General features: G+C 45.4%; 2 protein-coding genes across 9 annotated transcripts in view; one reads left to right on the forward strand and one right to left on the reverse strand.

Moving 5' to 3' along the window:
• The window catches only part of arhgef2b (rho/rac guanine nucleotide exchange factor (GEF) 2b), a 59,120-nt gene that overhangs the window by 18,061 nt on the left and 23,559 nt on the right, over positions 1-17,500 (forward strand). For all 3 annotated transcript variants that reach the window (XM_079625735.1, XM_079625736.1, XM_079625737.1), the window contains exon 2: positions 6,719-6,881. In XM_079625735.1, the coding sequence (XP_079481861.1) occupies positions 6,719-6,881 (163 nt within the window). The remainder of the gene's footprint in view (positions 1-6,718; positions 6,882-17,500) is intronic.
• LOC307005502 (zinc finger protein 862-like) lies at positions 1,658-6,410 on the reverse strand. Of its 6 annotated transcripts, XM_079625738.1 has the most exons (12): positions 6,108-6,410; positions 5,481-5,552; positions 5,056-5,390; positions 4,766-4,936; positions 4,250-4,425; positions 3,987-4,156; positions 3,668-3,906; positions 3,330-3,587; positions 3,012-3,221; positions 2,355-2,591; positions 2,107-2,259; positions 1,658-2,009 (listed from the first exon to the last, which is right to left on the reverse strand). In XM_079625738.1, the coding sequence occupies exons 3-12, from the start codon at positions 5,056-5,058 to the stop codon at positions 1,836-1,838; spliced, it is 1,791 nt and encodes a 596-aa protein (XP_079481864.1). In that variant the 5' UTR covers positions 5,059-5,390; positions 5,481-5,552; positions 6,108-6,410; the 3' UTR covers positions 1,658-1,835. The 6 variants fall into 6 exon arrangements, with proteins under 6 accessions (XP_079481864.1, XP_079481868.1, XP_079481865.1 ...); XM_079625742.1 differs by lacking the exon at positions 5,481-5,552 and having other exon boundaries at positions 5,056-5,157; XM_079625739.1 differs by having other exon boundaries at positions 5,056-5,552.

Consider the following 17,500-nt stretch of genomic DNA (forward strand, 5'->3'; position numbering starts at 1 on the left):
TTTCATTTGTTGGTGAACTGATGTGTGTGTGTGACGGTGTTCAGAGAGGCATGTTACGGCGTGTTTTAGTGAAGCGCTGTGGAGCTTCTGGCCGACAGTGGAAACACAGTGTGTTTTGGGCCCGGTGCTCCAGACCCGAGGCTATTAGCCCCGCCCGCCCGTTCAACACTGGCCCGACCGTGGAAACGCGGCTAGCTACTGTCCCTCCTCCTCGCCGGGTTTGCCCAGCCGGAAGCCAGCCTGATCCACAAAGAGGAATATGTGGGGCGTTTGCCTGCCTTCAATCTCCTCGACTCTGAAATAAAGCCACAAGGCAACATAAGAGTTAGGCTATCACAGTAGCGTACATTACCGCCGGAAGTTTGTCTTTGTGTGCGCGTTCATAAGCGCTCAGTTGAGTATTTTACAGTCATTGGTTCCTGACTTGCTTGACTTGTTCAGAGTTCCTCTCAAAACTGCTTCATCCTGACCAAATGTTTTCCAGGACTATAGAAATAGTTATTATGTAATGCGGTCTGCCGACCCTGTGTTTCATCTCAGTGAGTTTAGTGCCCTTGTTTCCGAAGCCCGTATCAACGAGTGCAGTTTCCTGAACATCAATGAACATCCCACCGGTGCAAAAGCAATGACACACAAGTGGCTTTGAAGGCTTTGCTGTATTCACTTCTGTAATGTGCATCTCTCGCTGAATACAACTTACCTGTCGGTTTGCCGGGAAACTCTACCAACAGAAGCCGCTGTTGCAGATTCGGCTGCGCTCTCGTCGATTTATTACATGATCATTTAGTTCTGATCTCATTTAGTGCCAAAGCAACGATAATGATCCTCAGTTCAGCCACACAGACTGATGCCCTGATCACTGTGGGAACAGTTTTGAGCAAGCAAACTAACCCAGCAAGCAATTTTGCGTTTGAAAGACGTCTAATAGCGTCGAAACACAGCCCTGACGTCTAGCCTAAACCAAGCCAAAGCTCGGGCTGTCGGTGAAGGGTTAGCAGACGTCTAACCACAGCAAGAACAAACGCTTAGAACATGTCAAAGAAATGAAACCAAACACCTTGTAGTCACTGTTGACTTTGCTCACATGATGGAATATCATACGTCTCGCTAGTTATTTTGGCAAAAACGACATGTAACTAAACTCAAGGTTATTTCGTGCTAGAAGTGTGTTACTCATAGCCGGACTGTAGCGGGTCTATAGTTAACCTAGACGGAGAAATGACGGCTATATTATATAGTATTCTGGAACTTTAGGAATCATGAAAATGCATTAGGGCTTTCTAGGGATGCACCGATGCAAACATTTTGGCTGATACCGATAACTCATAATTCTTCATATTTGAAAGCCGATAAATCTAAATCCAAATTTTATTTTATTTTTGAGAGCCTGATTACAAAAAAAAGTCTCACCATTAAAATCCATGACCCAAGCACACAATTATAACGTTCTCGTGATGATGTTATGAAGCCGATATGACAGACTTGCGCTGCACATGCTGCACTGAACCGTATTATAATTTTTAAAAAAGTAATTCATATCATATTTCATATTTCAAGCAGTTAAAGTCATCATGTTGAACAGTGCGCATCTGAAGTGTCTCAGCTGAAGGAAATAATAGATTATTTATCGGCTTTAATATATTGGGTGCAGTGTTTCCCACAGAATTAGATTTGATCTGTGGTGGTGTGGGTCATTTTATATTTTAATATATTTAAATGACGACAACAAAAAAGGGTTCAGTATTTCATGTCATTTTTATTGACACGCACATATTTAATTGACAAAACAGAGTCTGATAACTTAACAGATATTGCTACGCTGACTGCTCCACAGACTAGCTACAAATCTTGCACCCTTTGTTTGGACATTTAATTTTTCGCGGCTTTTTGAAAAAATACTCCAATGCCCTATCATAAGGGAAGGCCTCAGGACAGGGTCCATTGATTGAGATCCTCAAACAAGCAGCCAGGTGTTCTCCTTGCAACTGATTTCTGAGGTCTGTTTTCACCTAAGGACAGTGCAAAAAAAATGTATTTACCACAAAATGCACTAAAATAAATAAAATGAATAATTATTTGCTGTGCTTGTCAAATTGAAGTTCTTGCCCTGTTCATTGTTGAAAAATCGCGTTCACAGTTTACACTGGAAACTGGAATTACAAGTGCAATGCCTGCAAGAAGGCTCAGGCAAGGGTAGAGGTTGGCCCACTCATCAATCTCACTCGCCAGCAGTCTTAGGATCTCCTCCTGGTCTTTGTTCTTGAAACAACATTTGGTTTACCATCATGGCATTAGTGTGTTGTGTTGGTGTTGTGAACCATAGTTTAATTTAGTAATCATTTTAATACACCCACCTTGAATGCCCCAGTGAGAACATGATTCTTGAAAGAGAACCACTCCTGCAGTACCTCATTTTCCTGTTCAGGGCAAAATTTCCTGGCAAGAGTCTGCAGCTGAGAGATCTTTATTATATCATCTTCTGGAGTAGCTCTACCAAGCGGTCCCAAAACACTGAAGGCCCCAAGGATGTCCAGATCATGGAACCGCCTGTCCAGGTGTGTTTCCAGGCCAGTGATGTAAGGGTGGATGACCTACAATGAACAGACCACATCTTTTTAGGAAGAGCCTACACCCACCTTAACTACAGTCATTAAAGGATTAGTTCACTTCAAAATGAAAATTTCCTAAACATTCTCACCCCAATGCCATCCAGATATCCATGTCTTTCTTTCCTCAGTGGAAGATAAATTAAGTTTTTTTAAGGAAAGCATTTCTGGATGTTTCTCCACAGAATGGGCTTAAATGGCAACCAAATTGTAGAAGTCCAAATCAATGCAGTTTCAAAGGGTCATCCAGAAATGTTTTCTCTTCCACTCATATCTGGGTGGCATTGGGGTGAGTAAATGTTTAGGATTTTTTTTATTTTGAGGTGAACTAATCCTTTAAGGGCCAGGCCATAGAGGACCATTTAGAAGAGGAAAAGGAAAATTCATTAGTTTTAAGGCATTTACCTCTCGCTGGAATCTGGCCCACAGCTCCTCCCTCGACACTTCGTGGACATCTCGCCCTCTCCTTTTCCTCTCCTCCTCATGCTGTATATTGAAGGCTCCAAGTCCTTGTGGATCATCGAGGTCCTGATGAAGGCGAGACAGGAATGATCCAGGCAGTGGAGTCAGTCCAGCCTCTTTGATGCTCCTGAGAGTCTGAATTGTGACAGGAACCTACATTTTAAAAAAGAAAAAGAAAAAAAAGAGTAGCTGCTGTTTAGTAGACCTGCAAACAACCCTCATTTCAATATATCAAATTAAACTGATTTACAAAAAACATACCTGCTCCTTGATATGTAGAAAGCAGACATGTGCTTTTTGAAAGACTTTGGACAGGCATGCGAGGTGTGGTAAAACATCAGCTTGGAGGTAAACTGCTGCCACAAACCTGTATGTAGCACAGAATGTGTAAAGGCCCTTTGCCCCTGGACATCTTCTCACCTCTGCCTCCTCTGCTAATGCTCCAAGGACTGCGCTCAGGTTCCTCTGTAGGGTCTCGATGGCTTTGTGCTGAGAGAGCCAGCGTGTGTCCTTCACTTCCTGGAAACGTTGCAATTAAAGACTGATTATTGGTTATTAATTGACAGAAGATAACTACAATGGTATCAAATTACTATTACCTTTATTTTCAAATCACTGACACCCAGGGTGGCGGATGCTGCTTTGAGTGTTGCAGTACGATTTGCACTGTTTCTAAAATATAAATGAAGTTCTTGGAGGTGGTCCCTGAAAGTGGCCATATACCTTACATCATTTGATGAGTCCTTGCAGGCAAGGGCCAATCTGTGGGCAGCACAAGCTACAGACACAATCTTCGGAAAACTGTCTTTAAGTTGCTTTGCAACTCCATTCACACGACCTGAATATAAAGAAAATAATTTAGTGAAAATCATGGGATACAAAAAATAAAACAATCTCACATGAGCATCAAATAATTACCTGTCATAACGGCTGCCCCGTCAGTCCCGAGTCCATATAGTTTTTCTGTTGGGAGGCCTTTCTTCAAGATAACATTCTTGACAGCTGCGACAATAGTGTCTGCTTTGCCATCAGCAATAGAGACCAAATCCAGGAAGTGATTAAACACAAGTCCCTCTTTATCTATGTATCTGAGAGAAAGCATAGGCAAGTAGAATTCACAGTTCATTAACAGCACCCAGAATTTATGGAATTTACATAAAACAAAATAAATGTTCCCATACCGGACATGCAAGTCAAGTTGCCTGCCGACTGACACATCTGTAGTCTCATCAACTTCCAGGCTAATTCCCTGTGATGATTTAATCTTGGTGAGAATTGGCTCCTCTATGACCTCTGCTAAGACCTCAAGCATGTCGTCAATAATACGATGAGACCTATAGTTATTCCTCCTGTCAATCTTGACATTGGGAAAAGGGAAAAAAGGACTGTAATTTTTATTTATTAATGTAAAGATTAAATGTAATCTTAAGTAATGCCTATGTGACCTTTACCTTTAATTTCCTGAAGTAGTCGCACCCTAGAAGCTCAGCAAGGCTCAAAAGTTTTGGATAGTTGGTGTGGTGGGCTAGTTCATTTTTTACGAGCCAGTAAAGGCACTTGAACCCACCAATGACTGCCTCATGCTCCAAAACAATAGTGGGCTCAAACGAGTTTATGACTGAGATGCCTGTGACAAAATTATTATAAAACTATTTGAAAAATAAAAGTTTATACTTGTTTTTGAAATTGGAACCTACCAGAGGCAAGAGATGCCTGGCATCTGATACTGTCCTGGTGGTGCTCCATAGTGATGTGACGTTCCAAGTAGTCTTTTCTGTATACAATGGCTCCAACTTCAACAAAAGCCCTATTTGCGCGGCCTGTCTTAGGCGCAGGCTTGTGTTGTCTGCATAGTCGACAAAACATTCCTAAAAAAAAAAAAAACCACAGCAGTCAAATAATTAAAAATTAATAAAATAATGAAATAAAAATATTATTTTTTATTATTGTTTCATGATTACACAAATTATGCAGATACTACATTTACCATGCTTTGTGAGGTACAGCCAACTCTTAAATTGAGGCATCTTTAGCCACTCTGGATTAAATCCAGTGCCTCTGTGCTTGCTGCTTGTGCTTGTTGTCCTGTCTACAAGTCACAGACAAATAGAAATGGGACTGCTTTTCCTGAAACATCTGCTTTTCTGACCTGCTCTGCTTCTACACCTCCCTGTGTTTGCTGTTAACCTCACCTGTTGCTTCAGCCCTACCTGGCTCACCCACAGCAGCAGCATGTTGGCTGCAGTCCTCCTCTCCTACATCTCTCTCTACAGCTAATGTTCCCTGCACCTCTCTTGCTGCTTCATCAGCGCTGAATGAAGCCTGGAAATATTCAAAATAAATTAACCGAATAGCTTATCACAAAGGTCGGAATAATGATCTTCCACATGTGTTTCTCTGCTTTGCTATTACCTCTGGTCCAGACTGTATTTGCTCCTCTGGACGAGCCTTTTTAAATCGTTTAAAATATTTTTCAATATTCATCTGTATTGAGGGAGCAAACAGTCGGCGTTAATTATGATTAAATACTTAAACATTAACGTTATGTAGTAAGGGCAGTCGATATTAACAGCTTACAGCGTGTTAACATTATGTATAGCAGCTAACTTACATGCTGTAACTGTTATTCTCATGTAAACATAGCTAATTATTAGCTTGGCTCCTTAATGCTTGCTAATGCAGAAATGAGCGAGAAAATAACGTTAACGTTACCTCATATGTGCCGCTCACAGTATAAGGGTCTTTCCTTGTCATTAATTAACACACTTAGGCCTAACTTACGTCTCTTTACATTAATATTAATAATAATAATGTCTAGTGCGGTGGCTGTGATATATATATATATTTATATAAACCTACCAGCGTCCGTTGCCATGATTTTTGGAACGACTGATCGCGAGATGGAAAAAAATACGTTTTAGTCGCATAACATGGGCCTAACATCAAAATGTTGCGAGAATCTCATTCTGTAATGGAAACGCGACAACTACATAGACTGACTTCTCAGAGTTATGTTGTGCAAAAGTGTTTATTACTAACCATTCAACTCCGGATTGATTCTGGAATCTTCGAGCACCGGAAACAATCCGTCCTCCAACGCATGCTTCTTCTTCTTTGGACGCTCGTGCTTTGATTCAGATCGTGCTCGAAGAGGAGGAGCTATTCGCTGCTCCTCCTCCGTTTGTCAGTTTGTGAGAGAGGGAGAGAAGGGAGCAAGCTGCGCGCAGATCTACAATAAAATACAACTTTACCCAAATTAAATAGTAAAAAAACTGAAAATCAATCCGTGGCGGCCGCGTCGATACTGTGGCGGGCCGCCACAAATTAATGAACATATGGGAAACCCTGGGGTGTATGAACGCACGATCAATCACAGGCGTGTCTGTTGAGCGCATAAACGCAATGGCCAATCAGAGATCTGCTCTTCTTATAGCCAACGGTGAAGACACAATGTATAGCAATGTGAAGACGCAACTGATATTCATATTGCTAAGATATTAAGAGTTTGTAAGTTCCCAGCATGCATAGCAGCATGAATAAATGATGTGTTTACTGTTAAATAATTATTGTTTGCTTCATTTAAAGAAACGGTAGTTTTCTGTCATTATTGTTGTGTGTAGTGATGTAAAGACCTGATGTTGTGTGTGCAGAATAAGGAGAAGGAGCGGATGAAGGCGCGTGAGAAGGAGACGAAGGAGCGCGAGTCTCGGTTCAGCAACGGTCACCTGTTCACCTCTCTCAGTGTCTCTGCCACCACTCTCTGCTCCGCCTGCAACAAGAGCATCACTGCCAAAGAAGCGCTCAGCTGCCCCAGTGAGTCCCACACACACCACACAACCTCAGCAACACACCAGTGAGTCCCACACACACCACACAACCTCAGCAACACACCAGTGAGACCCACACACACCACACAACCTCAGCAACACACCAGTGAGTCCCACACACACCACACACAACCTCAGCAATACACCAGTGAGTCCCACACACACCACACACAACCTCAGCAATACACCAGTGAGTCCCACACACACCACACACAACCTCGGCAACACACCAGTGAGTCCCACACACACCACACACAACCTCAGCAACACACCAGTGAGTCCCACACACACCACACAACCTCAGCAACACACCAGTGAGTCCCACACACACCACACAACCTCAGCAACACACCAGTGAGTCCCACACACACCACACAACCTCAGCAATACACCAGTGAGTCCCACACACACCACACACAACCTCAGCAACACACCAGTGAGTCCCACACACACCACACACAACCTCAGCAATACACCAGTGAGTCCCACACACACCACACACAACCTCAGCAACACACCAGTGAGTCCCACACACACCACACAACCTCGGCAACACACCAGTGAGTCCCACACACACCACACACAACCTCAGCAATACACCAGTGAGTCCCACACACACCACACACAACCTCAGCAACACACCAGTGAGTCCCACACACACCACACAACCTCAGCAACACACCAGTGAGTCCCACACACACCACACAACCTCGGCAACACACCAGTGAGTCCCACACACACCACACAACCTCAGCAACACACCAGTGAGTCCCACACACACCACACAACCTCAGCAACACACCAGTGAGTCCCACACACAACCTCAGCAATACACCAGTGAGTCCCACACACACCACACAACCTCAGCAACACACCAGTGAGTCCCACACACACCACACACAACCTCAGCAACACACCAGTGAGTCCCACACACACCACACACAACCTCAGCAATACACCAGTGAGTCCCACACACACCACACACAACCTCAGCAATACACCAGTGAGTCCCACACACACCACACAACCTCAGCAACACACCAGTGAGTCCCACACACACCACACAACCTCAGCAACACACCAGTGAGTCCCACACACACCACACAACCTCAGCAACACACCAGTGAGTCCCACACACACCACACAACCTCAGCAACACACCAGTGAGTCCCACACACACCACACAACCTCAGCAACACACCAGTGAGTCCCACACACACCACACAACCTCATCAACACACCAGTAACACACCAGTGAGTCCCACACACACCACACAACCTCAGCAACACACCAGTGAGTCCCACACACACCACACACAACCTCAGCAACACACCAGTGAGTCCCACACACACCACACACAACCTCAGCAACACACCAGTGAGTCCCACACACACCACACACAACCTCAGCAATACACCAGTGAGTCCCACACACACCACACACAACCTCAGCAACACACCAGTGAGTCCCACACACACCACACACAACCTCAGCAATACACCAGTGAGTCCCACACACACCACACACAACCTCAGCAATACACCAGTGAGTCCCACACACAACCTCAGCAATACACCAGTGAGTCCCACACACACCACACACAACCTCAGCAACACACCAGTGAGTCCCACACACACCACACACAACCTCAGCAACACACCAGTGAGTCCCACACACACCACACACAACCTCAGCAACACACCAGTGAGTCCCACACACACCACACACAACCTCAGCAACACACCAGTGAGTCCCACACACACCACACACAACCTCAGCAACACACCAGTGAGTCCCACACACACCACACACAACCTCAGCAACACACCAGTGAGTCCCACACACACCACACACAACCTCAGCAACACACCAGTGAGTCCCACACACACCACACACAACCTCAGCATTACCCTCTCCACAGTCCAGTGCTACTGCTGGTATGGAATAAAGGACTGTCAAAAATAATACGTGCATAAATCAAAACCATAGTTGCGTAATTCTAAAATAACGCTAGTGTAGTGTCAGTTCTGGCAGGTCGCGTTAGTCAAGCTCTCATCAGTGACTCTCAGCTGATCCTCTAACTATAGGAACACGACGTCTATATCTGTATACATATATAAGCTTGTCAGTATTATCAGCAGCTATCTCGTTCCTCAGGAGTGTATTACTCTCCTCCCTCCCCAGCTCCTCTCGTTCCTCAGGAGTGTATTACTCTCCTCCCTCCCCAGCTCCTCTCGTTCCTCAGGAGTGTATTACTCTCCTCCCTCCTCAGTTCCTCTCATTCCTCAGGAGTGTATTACTCTCCTCCCTCCCCAGCTCCTCTCGTTCCTCAGGAGTGTATTACTCTCCTCCCTCCTCAGTTCCTCTCGTTCCTCAGGAGTGTATTACTCTCCTCCCTCCCCAGCTCCTCTCGTTCCTCAGGAGTGTATTACTCTCCTCCCTCCCCAGCTCCTCTCGTTCCTCAGGAGTGTAGTACTCTCCTCCCTCCTCAGTTCCTCTCGTTCCTCAGGAGTGTATTACTCTCCTCCCTCCCCAGTTCCTCTCGTTCCTCAGGAGTGTATTACTCTCCTCCCTCCCTAGCTCCTCTCGTTCCTCAGGAGTGTATTACTCTCCTCCCTCCTCAGTTCCTCTCGTTCCTCAGGAGTGTATTACTCTCCTCCCTCCCCAGCTCCTCTCGTTCCTCAGGAGTGTATTACTCTCCTCCCTCCTCAGTTCCTCTCTTTCCTCAGGAGTGTATTACTCTCCTCCCTCCCTAGCTCCTCTCGTTCCTCAGGAGTGTATTACTCTCCTCCCTCCTCAGTTCCTCTCGTTCCTCAGGAGTGTATTACCTTCCTCCCTCCCCAGCTCCTCTCGTTCCTCAGGAGTGTATTACTCTCCTCCGTCCCCAGCTCCTCTCGTTCCTCAGGAGTGTATTACCCTCCTCCCTCCCCAGCTCCTCTCGTTCCTCAGGAGTGTATTACTCTCCTCCCTCCTCAGTTCCTCTCATTCCTCAGGAGTGTATTACTCTCCTCCCTCCCCAGCTCCTCTCGTTCCTCAGGAGTGTATTACTCTCCTCCCTCCCCAGCTCCTCTCGTTCCTCAGGAGTGTATTACTCTCCTCCCTCCTCAGTTCCTCTCGTTCCTCAGGAGTGTATTACTCTCCTCCCTCCTCAGTTCCTCTCATTCCTCAGGAGTGTATTACTCTCCTCCCTCCCCAGCTCCTCTCGTTCCTCAGGAGTGTATTACTCTCCTCCCTCCCCAGCTCCTCTCGTTCCTCAGGAGTGTATTACTCTCCTCCCTCCCCAGCTCCTCTCGTTCCTCAGGAGTGTATTACTCTCCTCCCTCCCCAGCTCCTCTCGTTCCTCAGGAGTGTATTACTCTCCTCCGTCCCCAGCTCCTCTCGTTCCTCAGGAGTGTATTACCCTCCTCCCTCCCCAGCTCCTCTCGTTCCTCAGGAGCGTATTACTCTCCTCCCTCCCCAGCTCCTCTCGTTCCTCAGGAGTGTATTACTCTCCTCCCTCCCCAGCTCCTCTCGTTCCTCAGGAGTGTATTACTCTCCTCCCTCCCCAGCTCCTCTCGTTCCTCAGGAGGGTATTACTCTCCTCCCTCCCCAGCTCCTCTCGTTCCTCAGGAGTGTATTACCCTCCTCCTTCCCCAGCTCCACTCGTTTCTCAGGAGTGTATTACTCTCCTCCCTCCTCAGTTCCTCTCGTTCCTCAGGAGTGTATTACTCTCCTCCCTCCTCAGTTCCTCTCGTTCCTCAGGAGTGTATTACTCTCCTCCCTCCCCAGCTCCTCTCGTTCCTCAGGAGTGTATTACTCTCCTCCCTCCCCAGCTCCTCTCGTTCCTCAGGAGTGTATTACTCTCCTCCCTCCCCAGCTCCTCTCGTTCCTCAGGAGTGTATTACTCTCCTCCCTCCCTAGCTCCTCTCGTTCCTCAGGAGCGTATTACTCTCCTCTCTCCCCAGCTCCTCTCGTTCCTCAGGAGTGTATTACTCTCCTCCGTCCCCAGCTCCTCTCGTTCCTCAGGAGTGTATTACCCTCCTCCCTCCCCAGCTCCTCTCATTCCTCAGGAGTGTATTACCCTCCTCCCTCCCCAGCTCTTCTCGTTCCTCAGGAGCGTATTACTCTCCTCCCTCCCTAGCTCCTCCCGTTCCTCAGGAATGTATTACTCTCCTCCGTCCCCAGCTCCTCTCGTTCCTCAGGAGTGTATTACTCTCCTCCGTCCCCAGCTCCTCTCGTTCCTCAGGAGTGTATTACTCTCCTCCCTCCCCAGCTCCTCTCGTTCCTCAGGAGTGTATTACTCTCCTCCCTCCCTAGCTCCTCTCGTTCCTCAGGAGTGTATTACTCTCCTCCCTCCCTAGCTCCTCCCGTTCCTCAGGAGTGTATTACTCTCCTCCCTCCCTAGCTCCTCTCGTTCCTCAGGAGTGTATTACTCTCCTCCCTCCCTAGCTCCTCCCGTTCCTCAGGAGTGTATTATTCTCCTCCGTCCCCAGCTCCTCTCGTTCCTCAGGAGTGTATTACTCTCCTCCCTCCTCAGCTCCTCTCGTTCCTCAGGAGTGTATTACTCTCCTCCCTCCCCAGCTCCTCTCGTTCCTCAGGAGTGTATTACTCTCCTCCGTCCCCAGCTCCTCTCGTTCCTCAGGAGTGTATTACTCTCCTCCCTCCCCAGCTCCTCTCGTTCCTCAGGAGTGTATTACCCTCCTCCCTCCCCAGCTCCTCTCGTTCCTCAGGAGCGTATTACTCTCCTCCCTCCCCAGCTCCTCTCGTTCCTCAGGAGTGTATTACCCTCCTTCTTCCCCAGCTCCACTCGTTTCTCAGGAGTGTATTACTCTCCTCCCTCCTCAGTTCCTCTCGTTCCTCAGGAGTGTATTACTCTCCTCCCTCCTCAGTTCCTCTCGTTCCTCAGGAGTGTATTACTCTCCTCCCTCCCCAGCTCCTCTCGTTCCTCAGGAGTGTATTACTCTCCTCCCTCCCCAGCTCCTCTCGTTCCTCAGGAGTGTATTACTCTCCTCCCTCCCTAGCTCCTCTCGTTCCTCAGGAGTGTATTACTCTCCTCCCTCCCCAGCTCCTCTCGTTCCTCAGGAGTGTATTACTCTCCTCCCTCCCTAGCTCCTCTCGTTCCTCAGGAGTGTATGACTCTCCTCCCTCCTCAGTTCCTCTCGTTCCTCAGGAGTGTATTACCCTCCTCCCTCCCTAGCTCCTCCCGTTCCTCAGGAGTGTATTACTCTCCTCCGTCCCCAGCTCCTCTCGTTCCTCAGGAGTGTATTACTCTCCTCCCTCCCCAGCTCCTCTCGTTCCTCAGGAGTGTATTACCCTCCTCCCTCCCCAGCTGCTCTCGTTCCTCAGGAGTGTATTACCCTCCTCCCTCCCCAGCTCCTCTCGTTCCTCAGGAGTGTATTACTCTCCTCCCTCCTCAGTTCCTCTCGTTCCTCAGGAGTGTATTACTCTCCTCCCTCCTCAGTTCCTCTCGTTCCTCAGGAGTGTATTACTCTCCTCCCTCCTCAGTTCCTCTCATTCCTCAGGAGTGTATTACTCTCCTCCCTCCCCAGCTCCTCTCGTTCCTCAGGAGCGTATTACTCTCCTCCCTCCTCAGTTCCTCTCGTTCCTCAGGAGTGTATTACTCTCCTCCCTCCCTAGCTCCTCCCGTTCCTCAGGAGTGTATTACTCTCCTCCGTCCCCAGCTCCTCTCGTTCATCAGGAGTGTATTACTCTCCTCCCTCCCCAGTTCCTCTCGTTCCTCAGGAGTGTATTACCCTCCTCCCTCCCCAGCTCCTCCCGTTCCTCAGGAGTGTAGTACTCTCCTCCCTCCCCAGCTCCTCTCGTTCCTCAGGAGTGTATTACCCTCCTCCCTCCCTAGCTCCTCTCGTTCCTCAGGAGTGTATTACTCTCCTCCCTCCTCAGTTCCTCTCGTTCCTCAGGAGTGTATTACCCTCCTCCCTCCCCAGCTCCTCCCGTTCCTCAGGAGTGTAGTACTCTCCTCCCTCCCCAGCTCCTCTCGTTCCTCAGGAGTGTATTACCCTCCTCCCTCCCTAGCTCCTCTCGTTCCTCAGGAGTGTATTACTCTCCTCCCTCCTCAGTTCCTCTCGTTCCTCAGGAGTGTATTACTCTCCTCCCTCCTCAGTTCCTCTCGTTCCTCAGGAGTGTATTACCCTCCTCCCTCCCCAGCTCCTCCCGTTCCTCAGGAGTGTATTACTCTCCTCCCTCCCCAGCTCCTCTCGTTCCTCAGGAGTGTATTACCCTCCTCCCTCCCTAGCTCCTCTCGTTCCTCAGGAGTGTATTACCCTCCTCCCTCCCCAGCTCCTCTCGTTCCTCAGGAGTGTATTACCCTCCTCCCTCCCCAGTTCCTCTCGTTCCTCAGGAGTGTATTACCCTCCTCCCTCCCCAGCTCCTCCCGTTCCTCAGGAGTGTATTACTCTCCTCCCTCCCCAGCTCCTCTCGTTCCTCAGGAGTGTATTACCCTCCTCCCTCCTCAGTTCCTCTCGTTCCTCAGGAGAGTATTACCCTCCTCCCTCCCCAGCTCCTCCCATTCCTCAGAAGTGTATTACTCCTCAGGAGTGTATTACTCTCCTCCCTCCCCAGCTCCTCTCGTTCCTCAGGAGTGTATTACCCTCCTCCCTCCCTAGCTCCTCTCGTTCCTCAGGAGTGTATTACCCTCCTCCCTCCCTAGCTCCTCCCGTTCCTCAGGAGTGTATTACTCTCCTCCCTCCCCAGTTCCTCTCGTTCCTCAGGAGTGTATTACCCTCCTCCCTCCCTAGCTCCTCTCGTTCCTCAGGAGTGTATTACCCTCCTCCCTCCCCAGCTCCTCTCGTTCCTCAGGAGCGTATTACTCTCCTCCCTCCCTGAATTGTAAGTTCATTCTTTATGTGCTTAGGAGTGTGCGATGTGTATTGTCTATGATGATATTGTAATCATTGTTTTAACTGTGTGCGAGGCCCTGCGAGCTGGCATCGCATTTGTCTCTCGTGCTTTCACTGTGTGACGTGTCAGTGCAGCTACAGTCAAGTCAAGTCATCCTTTTAACAGGATAGATTGTCTTAAAGCAGCTTTACAGTGATAATAGAAATTAGCGTATCAGTGAAGTTGCGAAGATCATTAGCACGGCGTTTGTGGCTCGACTAGTCGAGACTGTTTTCCAAGATGGCTCCTGCCTGTTGTGTTCACACACAGACGCAGACGTGTGTGTGAGACTGTCTTATAGAAATAGAACTCGAGAAACTTGTGCTGTAATTTGATAAACCATTCAAACGGAAAAATAGGAAACGGGGTAAAAATAAACAGATATAGCGTAAAAGTTTTCTAGATCCACAGTTTGTCTGAATGACATCATCCTTCACTAAAGCAAGCTGTGCGTGTGTGTTGATGTGATGACATCACAGATAAAGCTCTTCTTCTGCTGTTGTTGTTCTTCTGCAGAACGGGGTCTTTTGTTGTCAACCCCCCCCCACACACACACACGTCTGTAATCTGGAGTCTGAGGGGCCGAGGCTTTATGAAGATTAACTCACAGTCTGTCACACACTCAGCACATGCACACGCTCTCACACATACACACACACACACACACACATGCACACACACACACACACACACACAAGTTATGAGATTTGATTGGCCACGGTTGCGTGAAGGTCTGAGGTTCATTTAGATGAGCCATTCTAGTGCTGAGGAGTGATGCATTGTGGGTAAGAGAATACGTGTCACAGTGTCTGGTGGTTCCCTGGGTTTAACATTAGAGGTCTCAGTTTTCACAGTGTCTAGGCATTTTCACTACATTTCCCATAATCCTGTCTGTCACTGATTGTTCATTTCCTTCAGCTGTCTCTCGTCACCTTGTTTGCACTTGTGTATATATACCCTGTCTGTTTCAGTGTTTGTCACGGAGTCCTTGTTTAATGTCCCCACACTTCCGTTCCTGTTGCTGCCTGTTCTTATCTGTGTTCTTGTTTCTGGATTGCTATTTGGTTTTTGACCCTTGCCTGGACTGGATTGTGAGTACGGATTACCCCTCAAATAAATACTGCGCCTGGACCTTACCTTTTCTCTTGTGTGTGTCGTGACAATACGTCACTGCTGATAACAGAGGAAACACATCATGGAGTTTTAATTTCCACAGTTTTGATTAAATTCCACATTCATATTTGAGAGTTTCATGCTCAGTTTCACAGTTTGTCTGAATGACATCATCCTTCACTAAAGCTCTGTGTGTGTGTGTGTGTGTGTTGATCTGATTGCAGAACAAGGTCTTTTGTTGTGTTGATGGTCAACCCCCAACCCCCCCCCCCCACACACACACACACATCCCCCCGCCCCCCATACACACACACACACCCCCCCACACACACGTCTGTAATCTAGAGTCTGAGGGACCAAGGCTTTATGAAGATTAACACACGGTCTGTCACACACTCAACACATGTACACGCTCTCAGACACACACACACACACACACACACACACACACACACACACACACACACACACACACACACACACACACACACACACACACACACACACACACACACACGAGACTGTATTGTGGAGATGTTTGAGATGAAGAGTTTGTCAGTGATATTGATTAGACTGAGTCTTGTGTGTCGGTCAGTGAAGGGCAGATGCTCGTCTACATCGCCTCCAGCAACGAGTGTGTGTGTGTGTGTGTGTGACTCTGGACACACTCGATGTCATCGACTGGCTTTGTCTGAGCCTCAGAAACACAAAACAAGTGTGTGTGTGTGTGTATAACACTTAACACAGATGTCACGTGAATGTCAAAAGATGATGAATCTTGAGCGTGTGTCTATGAGTGTACAGCGCAATAACTGCTCTACATCTATATATAATAACAATAACTGCTCTACATCTATATATATTAACAATAACTGCTGTACATCTATATATAATAACAATAACTGCTCTACATCTATATATATTAACAATAACTGCTCTACATCTATATATATTAACAATAACTGCTGTACATCTATATATAATAACAATAACTGCTGTACGTCTATATATAATAACAATAACTGCTGTACGTCTATATATAATAACAATAACTGCTCTACATCTATATATAATAACAATAACTGCTGTACATCTATATATAATAACAATAACTGCTCTACATCTATATATATTAACAATAACTGCTCTACATCTATATATAATAACAATAACTGCTCTACATCTATATATAATAACAATAACTGCTGTACTTCTATATATAATAACAATAACTGCTGTACATCTATATATAATAACAATAACTGCTGTACATCTATATATAATAACAATAACTGCTCTACATCTATATATAATAACAATAACTGCTCTACATCTATATATAATAACAATAACTGCTGTACGTCTATATATAATAACAATAACTGCTGTACATCTATATATATTAACAATAACTGCTCTACATCTATATATAATAACAATAACTGCTGTACATCTATATATAATAACAATAACTGCTCTACATCTATATATAATAACAATAACTGCTGTACATCTATATATAATAACAATAACTGCTCTACATCTATATATATTAACAATAACTGCTCTACATCTATATATATTAACAATAACTGCTCTACATCTATATATAATAACAATAACTGCTCTACATCTATATATATTAACAATAACTGCTCTACATCTATATATATTAACAATAACTGCTCTACATCTATATATAATAACAATAACTGCTCTACATCTATATATATTAACAATAACTGCTCTACATCTATATATATTAACAATAACTGCTCTACATCTATATATAATAACAATAACTGCTGTACGTCTATATATAATAACAATAACTGCTCTACATCTATATATAATAACAATAACTGCTCTACATCTATATATAATAACAATAACTGCTCTACATCTATATATAATAACAATAACTGCTCTACATCTATATATAATAACAATAACTGCTCTACATCTATATATATAACAATAACTGCTCTACATCTATATATAATAACAATAACTGCTGTACGTCTATATATAATAACAATAACTGCTGTACGTCTATATATAATAACAATAACTGCTGTACGTCTATATATAATAACAATAACTGCTGTACGTCTATATATAATAACAATAACTGCTCTACGTCTATATATAATAACAATAACTGCTGTACGTCTATATATAATAACAAAAACTGCTCTACATATATATATATAACAATAACTGCTCTACATCTATATATAATAACAATAACTGCTGTACGTCTATATATAATAACAATAACTGCTGTACGTCTATATATAATAACAATAACTGCTGTACGTCTATATATAATAACAATAACTGTTGTACGTCTATATATAATAACAATAACTGCTGTACGTCTATATATAATAACAATAACTGCTGTACATCTATATATAATAACAATAACTGCTGTACGTCTATATATAATAACAATAACTGCTCTACATCTATATATAATAACAATAACTGCTGTACGTCTATATATAATAACAATAACTGCTGTACATCTATATATAATAACAATAACTGCTCTACATCTATATATAATAACAATAACTGCTCTACATCTATATATAATAACAATAACTGCT

This window comes from Phoxinus phoxinus (genome assembly GCF_949152265.1).
Source record: "Phoxinus phoxinus genome assembly, chromosome: 10".
NCBI lineage: Eukaryota > Metazoa > Chordata > Actinopteri > Cypriniformes > Leuciscidae > Phoxinus > Phoxinus phoxinus.